The sequence below is a fragment of the Mus caroli genome, chromosome 13 (genome assembly GCF_900094665.2).
Source record: "Mus caroli chromosome 13, CAROLI_EIJ_v1.1, whole genome shotgun sequence".
NCBI lineage: Eukaryota > Metazoa > Chordata > Mammalia > Rodentia > Muridae > Mus > Mus caroli.
This window is the reverse complement of record NC_034582.1, coordinates 13,609,408-13,617,505: the sequence shown is the minus strand read 5'-3', so window position 1 is coordinate 13,617,505 and position 8,098 is coordinate 13,609,408. Positions and strand designations below refer to the sequence as shown.

The window sequence follows — 8,098 nt, the reverse complement described above, 5'->3', positions numbered from 1 at the left end:
AGAGAGAGAGAGAGAGAGAGAGAGAGATATTTAGTGATTTAGTACAGACACCCAAATCTCCACAAGCAGCAAGGATTTTAAGCTGAGAGATAAGGGGAAACAGAGAACTCATAGATTATAGCCAGAGGTCAGTGGAATAGTCAGAAAGAAGAACATGGAACAAACCAGATAGGACTTGTGAATACCTTGTATATTTGTTAGTGTTCTCTAAAGACACAGAACCCATAGGATGAATTTATATTTTTAAATTAGATTCTTTAGATTGCCTTACACAATGTAGTCTGGGTAGTTCACAGTGCTGTCTTTGTCCTCAGAGTTGGTAGCTGTTCCAGCCATAAGGCTAAATGCTTCAAAGCCTCAATATGATGACCTGGAGAAGTCCTGGAGAGTCATTCATCTTTAGTCTATGTTGAAGGCAAAAGAACTGAGTTCTGGTGTCAGCAAAAGGATACGTTGGCAACACTGGTGGCAGCAGTAACAGAAAGAATGAAAGTATAGACAAACTTGGGAACCAGGTAGATAGGCTCACCAGCAAAACTCAAAGACAAACAGGTAAAAACTTCCCCACCCCTGGGGGAAGCTTCCTATGTGGCCACATTCAAGGTAGGTCTTCTCACACCCAGTAATGTAACCAAGACAATTCCTCAGAGAATAGTCTAATGGAGATAATCCCTTACAGGTGTTCAGTGAGTCTTATCCTAGATCCTGTCAAGTGGACAATATTAACCTTCCACCTTGTTGTTGGAGAGTTTCTAGCCCTTGCATTTCTCTGGTCCATCCTGCATTTGTTTACTTTGCTTCTAATTGGGGATATCCTGTTCTCTAGATTCAGATACTACTCATCCTAGTATCTTGCTCCTACCAAGCTCTTACAGTCAGGTCCTGTCCTAAGGTTCTGTGCCTGTGTCCTGAAAACAGCTAGAAAAGTGTGTAGAGCAGGGAAGTCACTCTCCGATGGCTGCATCTCACAAGAAACCTCAGACCCATCATTAGTAGACATGTCTAACCTGCAGCACAGGACGCTGAGAATCCAGCCCAACAGAAAAATCATAACCTTATTTTTCTATATGTGATGTCTTCTTTTTCTCTTTCCTTTCCTCTTTCTTTTTCATTTATTACTGGGTTGAGTGGATTCTCAAATGTGAACTTTGTAAATAATTCTATTTCCCAACATCAGACAATTTGACACACCTAGGATTGGGTTGAAGAGAGCTGTAGCACAGGGTTAGCTCTTGGGCACAGATTGAAACCTGAAGGATACTGTCTCCAGCTGTTCCATGGTTCCTGAGTCCTCTAGGCTCTAGGAGGGTCCCACTGGGCCAGGTATTGGAGCAGTAGTGGTGGTCTCCCCTGTGATCTTAGGTGTGTCAGCACTCCTAGGAGACTAGCTCTCTCCAGGTGGGATTAGGTTGCAGAGAGTTCTGGCACAGGGTTAGCTGTGGGGTACAGATGGAAATCAGAAGGATCCTGACCTTGGCTGCTCTCAAGGCAACTCTTATAAAGTGAAACATTTAACTGGGCCTGGCTTATGGTTTTAGAAGTTCTGTCCATTATCATCATGGCAGGAGTCATGGTAGCATCCAGGCAGGCATGGTGCTGGAGTCAAAGCTGAAAGTTCTACATCTTGATCAAAGGCAGCCAGGAGGTGGTTCTCTATACTAGGTGGAGCTTGAGCACTGGAATCCTCAAAGGCCACCTACACAGTGACACACTTCCTCCAACAAGGCCACTCCTCCTAATAGTGCCACTTCCCATGGACCAAGCAATTCAAACCACCACATACCCTAAGGAATCTGTACCCTACTACACAGGCACCTCTAATTCCATGTTCATCACATTCCTATTCATAATAGGTAGAAAATGGAAGCAGCCCAGATTTCCATCAACTGACAAGCAGATAATGAAAATGAAAGGACACAATGAAATTTTATTCAGTTACAAAGAAAAAAATAAATTTTGAAATTTGCAGGAAAAAATGAACAGAGCTGAAATATAAATATACTGATAAACGTAAACCCACTCAGAAGGAGAAATGCAGTATATTTTCTCTGATATGTGGATCCTAGCTCTGACTCTTTAATTATATGCCTTTCCCACAGAGGATCTTGGGAACCAAAGAAACCAAAACAGAGACAGTTGAGGAGGCACGCTTTAAGGCAAGAAAGACCATACCACATAGGTTAAATGATGGTGGTATACAGCATAGGGCATGTTTTCATTTCTCTGGGATCTCATGGATTATTTAAAGTGCAGGAACAATTAGCCTGTGTCCTAAATCTGAAGATTCAATGAACTATTGATCAAAAGTACTTTTAACTCCATCTGCAATAAATGTGCATAGATTTCTCCATTATTTTGACTCTCTAGACAAAACAGTGTAACAATTAGCAATACAGTAATCATACCATGCTATTATAATATAAGTAATATTAATTGCCTTTTAATGTACGTGGGAGGACTTGCATACGATATATACAGGTGTAAGAAGGAGATGTGAGCTCCAGTGAATTTGGCTATCCACAGAAGTCCTGGAGACTAAGCCAATCCCCAAGAACTCTTTCAGTTTCTACTCTGGGCTTTTGGAACTGATCTCACATAGATCTCACCGTATGCAATTTACTGCTGATCACTCGGGCTGTGTGGTCCTATTGAAGTGTAAGGTTTACTATGGAAACCTTAACATTCAAAATGAGGAATTGTTTTTAATACACAGTTGAATTATAGAAACTGAACAAATAGCAAACTGCAGGATTCCTGGCTACTCCTTGGTCATATTAAATTATTTATTTTGACATTCATGTCATTTTCCCACAGCTTTCCATTCTCTAGGAAGTTGTGGGTTTGAGAGAATTTTGCTTTCCCTCTCCTTTTCAAAATCTTGATATGTTTTTATAATATGTATTCTTTCATAGCCTAAGTTTCATATTTACTATTAGCCTTGTCCAGTGTATTGTAACCAGATGTAGAAAATAAGTACCAGAAGATAGTAAAATCTTGGATGTTACATGACTGAAGTCAGTTGTGTACCATATTATCTGTGGACATCATTTGTGTAGTTCATCTATGTCCTTAACCTTTCTCAGTTTTCTTGTTTTTTACTTTCTATGTCCATATTTTACTTTGCTTTATAATATGAGATATCATGTTTCTCTAGCTCATATCATTAGATAGTTGATTTTGACATTTATTAGACATTATATAATACACTCTTACATATTTCTTCCTACTTTCTTTGTGCCCACCACATATATGACCACATCTGACTTCCCATTACTGCGATGCTTCAGATACAACTTGGATGCAATGGGGTTTTGCTTAGGTTTGTGCCTTTGCAGTCAAGTTGCTATTAGAGGAAATATCTGAGTAATGTGAGCTCGTGAACACAAAGCATTGAAGACACATCTGGGACCTTGTCTCATTAGTAGGTTAGGGTCTGTTGCACTTGTCTGCCAATACCTACCTGCCAATATTCCAAAGTCTTTCCAGTTTCTAAATGGTGATTTAGATTAATGCTTTTCTAATCCAAATGAAACCATGTGGTATTGAACGCAGCCATGATAATAAGCACTGTTATAGACCACACTTGAAGGAAGCCTAGACACACATGGTTTGAATAGGGCAGGAGATGAGGTGCAGATTCCACTGTTTGTAACCACACCACAAAAGATGCCAAACCCCTCTTTTCCAGGGATCCCAGAATGCAAGAGATCTTGAGGGTCAGAATTGTTTTGGTATTCTTGATTTTCAATCAAATGTGATCTTGTATGATTAAAAAGAGTGAGAGAAAAATAACAAAATAGGCTTTCAGCATTCTGCAATGAGGACAATGACTGAGTCACTGATGAGTCACATACAAGGCCCTGGGGCACAGAGGATGCTGCTAACGCACCTGTGCAGCTGCACCCTCCTGGAGAAAACGAGAATTTTTATCTCACATCTAATATATGCCAAGGCTGATTGTAAGAATCATCTTTGTGTCTCTGAAGTTTAGGTGACTCAGAACCTCCTTGACTCTTAGTTGCAGCCAGTTATCTCAAAATTGCCCCCATAATTGTCACTCGGGTTATGATTTCTGGGTGTTTCTCCAGCTAGATGTTCCCTCTCCATCTTCACTTCCTTCTCTGAAGCCTTCTTTCTATAGGCCCATGTAGTTACAGGTTTGCCTCCCTGACACCAGCTCAGAAAGGACTAGGTGAAGTCTAGAGTGGTGGGGTCCATAGTTTTCCTCTTCCCTCCAGAAGGTCAGATGCCACTACACAGGGAGGGTGAAACCAATTTTTGGACAAATGTGGTTCTGGGTCCTCTACTTTCTGGGTGTCCAGATGCTGCTGCACACCAGACTGGATGGATGAAGCAGAGTCTGGAATGGATAGAATCAAGTCCCAGTGGGTGAGGAGAGAGAAGGCCCTCTCCAAGCATCTTAGTGTTATGGCTCTTTTAGGTGAAGATCTTCTCCAACAATCTTTAATGAAGCAGCTCTCTGAGACAATCTTAGCTTGTGTATATTTCTCTATTCAGGATGGACTTCAACACATAGACTTTTTTCATGGTGAACCAAGAATTATATAATTTGGGGGTGAGAATATTCAGGGCGGAAAAAGGACATTGGCTGAAAGATAAGGTCCTGAGATGCCTCATTAGCATGGACAGGTGTTTCAGGTGCTGTGACCACATGGTTGGAGGTCGCTTTGGCTATTTGTTCCAAGGCAGACATAGAAGCAGGGAGGGGTATAGTTCCATTCCTGCTAGTCTCAGGATGAGATTCTAAATCTCAAGTTTTGAGATTTCCAGGGCTTGAACATGCTCCACTTACCGGTTCTATGCCAGTTCCTCTGATGGCACAGTTCACGTGCCATACAGGGTCATAGCCACCATGGTTCTTGTCCTCACCCCTCAGGCTTATCTAGCTCTCTTTTGTCAGGTTCATACTACCTATCATTTAATTAATTAACACGTATGAATCTAGCTTATACTTCTGCTAGGGTTCTATAATAATTACCTCAAAATGGCATTTTTATGGATTAATATTATTTCCTTAAAGACACTGTAAGCTTCTAGAAGGTAAAACTCTGTCTCCCTAAATCCTATATCCTGTCTGGCACCCTACCATTAACTATGTGGCATTCAATGTCTCTTATAAAATGATTCTTTACAAAAGCAGACATTAGTTAATGTCCCCGCTGGCTACACTCAACATGCATGCCTTTTCAGGTAGAACTGCTGTGTGAAGGCATGTATATTATATAACAGTTCATATTAGGTATTTTTCTAGATTTAAAAACTGAGGTTGCCTTAGCTAATGAACATCTGAGAAGCAACGTTGCTTGTTCAGTGCAGAGATAGCTTTCCACAGACACAATAAAATCTTAATTTATTCTCTTAGCTCTTTGAGATGCTGAAGCACCTAAATCAATTCACAACCACCAAACACAATCCTTTCAGTTTAAGAACTTTGTCTGGTTGGTGGTTCAGTCTCTGGGCGCCCCTAAGGGTCCCAGTTAGTTGACTCTGCTAGTCTTCCTGTGGAATCCTGTCTCTTCCAGGTGCTTCAATCCTTCCAACTCTTCCACAAGACTCCCTGCTTTAGCAGTGGGTTTCTTCGTGTACTTCTCTCAGCTGCTGGGTAGAGCCTCACAGAGGACAGTTATGCTAGAGTCCTGTCTACAAGCATTACAGATAGTGTCAGGGATTGGTTCTTGCCCATGGAATAGATCTCAGGTTGAGTCAGTCATTAGTCTCTGATCCATTTTTGTCCGTATACTTTGGGACTCTCAGAGACTGGACCACCAACAATCAAAGAACATACAAGGACTGGATCTAGCCCACCCCCACATTATATATGTATATGTGTATGTGTATACATATAGCAGATGTACTACTTACCTTTGTGCAGGTCTGCCAACAACTGAAGGGGGACCTTACCCTAACTCTGTTGCTTGCTTGTGAATCCTGTGGGAGAGGATGTGACTAGTCCTGCAGTGAAGTGAGGTGCCAGGGAGGGTTGGTGCCTGGGGGGGAGGGGGACCTTCCCCCTTCTCAGAGGTGAAGTAAAAGAGGGATGAGGAGGCTACGTCAAGATATAAAGTGCTTAAATTAATTAATTGATGGGGGAAAACCTTTGTCAGATCAGCAAGCAAAAAATAATTGAATCATACAAAGTTCTTTTACTCCAAAACATCTGTACATTTTAAAGCAGAACACGGTTCAACCAGGATGTCTAAGCAAATGGGTGGAGGTCTGAAGTAACGAGTGAAAGTGATGCCACTAATGGTTCTGACAGAGATGGAAAGAAGATTGCTAACAATTTACTGTTCTGTTCGTAGCTCCAGTCAAGCATTTACCAGAAGAATTAAACGGGTTGAACTTTGGAAATCTAAATCAAATCTTGAAAGCATGAGTATATTTTGCAGATGGAAAAGAAGAGAAAGTGGGAGAAAGTACTTAAAACCCGGCTCCATCTTTGGTACATCTCTTTAATGCAGAGCTTTTAAGCGATGCTCAGAGCTTTGAGAATATCTGCTGCGTTACACGCTGATCCAAAGCTGTAAACCGTTTCACAAGAAATGATTTTGTTTCTCCCAGAGTCCCACAGTCCTCTGCCATGCCAAGGAGCTTCAAGGAGAGAAGGTGACACTCTGTAAGGTGGACCTTTGTCAGTGTGCAAAGGACACATGGTAACTGTTGTTTGTCTCACACCATCCTTCCTTCCTGTCTTCCTGCAGCTACCTCATCTCTGAACTCCCAGCTGCAACAGCTCCAGCAACTCCAACTGCAACAGCAACAGCAGCAGCAGCAGCAACAACAACAACAACAACAACAACAACCACCTCCTCCACCAACCAGCCAGCACCCACAACCAGCCTCACAGGCGCCCCCACAGTCTCAGCAGCCACAGTCTCAGCACACCCCGCCTCACCAGCCACCACCTGCCTCACAGCAGTTGCAGGCTCCCCCAGCTCAGCTGCAGCAGGCTACTCAGCCTCAACAGCATCAACCTCACTCCCACGCCCAGAACCAGAACCAGCCATCTCCAACCCAGCAGAGCTCAAGTCCCCCTCAGAAACCCAGCCCATCTCCAGGACATAGCCTTCCGTCACCGCTCACACCGCCTAACCCTCTACAGGTATGCTTTCCATCCTCCCCCAGAGTGTGGACTTTCCCATGGTGTTGTACAGTCCCCACAGGCAGAAGGCCAGCAAGACATAGCATCCCATTCTGCAGTGTCCAATTCAAATTGATCTCCTAGACTTAGAGAAGAGGAAGTAAATGGCAGGCAGCTGGGGATGCATGTGAACGAAACAAATAGAAGCCCATTGATGCTGCCCTCCGAAGGATAAATGTTATGTCTTTCTCTCGGTGAGAGGACAGCACTGTAAGTGCACTTGTAGCCTGTAATAACTCCATTTTATGATACTTTTTGAAGGCAGCAAAGATAGCATCCAATTAAAATTATTACTAGCACAGTTTTGTAGCCCCGTGGAGAACTGCATCTACTGTCCAAGAGGCTTGGTGGTTATTTCTCTATATTATGAATACAACAGTGTCTTACCTTCAGTACTTTCTGCTCTTTTGTTTTTATTTTTCTAAAAAACTCTCTGGGGTCAGGAAGGCAAAGAAATTTAGCCCCAGTCTTGTTTCCCAGATTCCATCCATTATGCCACAGATTAACAAATATTCTAAACTCATGTCAGAGCCTCAAAAAATATGCATCTTAATACAAGATAAAGCAGCTATATACTTACTTTATTACTGTGAGACTGAAGAAATAAAAATAGGTACTTTGGGCTAATAATGAAAGCTTATCTTTAGTCTACATTCATTGAGAGGAATGAAGAGAAACATTCAGAGATATAAAACTTTAACTTCCTAATGGCATCCTTTAGAACGGATTAGCTTCAAAGAGAATGACTGTGGTGCCAGCACAGAAGGTACAGAGCGTCTTGTTTTTTGAATCACATGGGACACTTTTCTCAGTGAGAGTAAAAATGGAGAGTATCCCTGGGCACAATGACAACCAACTAAGCAGTTAATGCAGTCACTTGGAATGCTGGGGGATTAGCCCACCCAGCTTCCTCACACGTGAGCCTTGACTCAGGCT

At 42.3% G+C, this 8,098-nt stretch overlaps 1 protein-coding gene across 2 annotated transcripts in view; it reads left to right on the top strand.

Moving 5' to 3' along the window:
- Positions 1-8,098, top strand: part of Pou6f2 (POU class 6 homeobox 2) — a 382,578-nt gene that overhangs the window by 255,539 nt on the left and 118,941 nt on the right. For both annotated transcript variants that reach the window (XM_021180807.1, XM_021180808.2), the window contains exon 4: positions 6,723-7,123. In XM_021180807.1, coding sequence (XP_021036466.1) covers positions 6,723-7,123 — 401 coding nt within the window. The remainder of the gene's footprint in view (positions 1-6,722; positions 7,124-8,098) is intronic.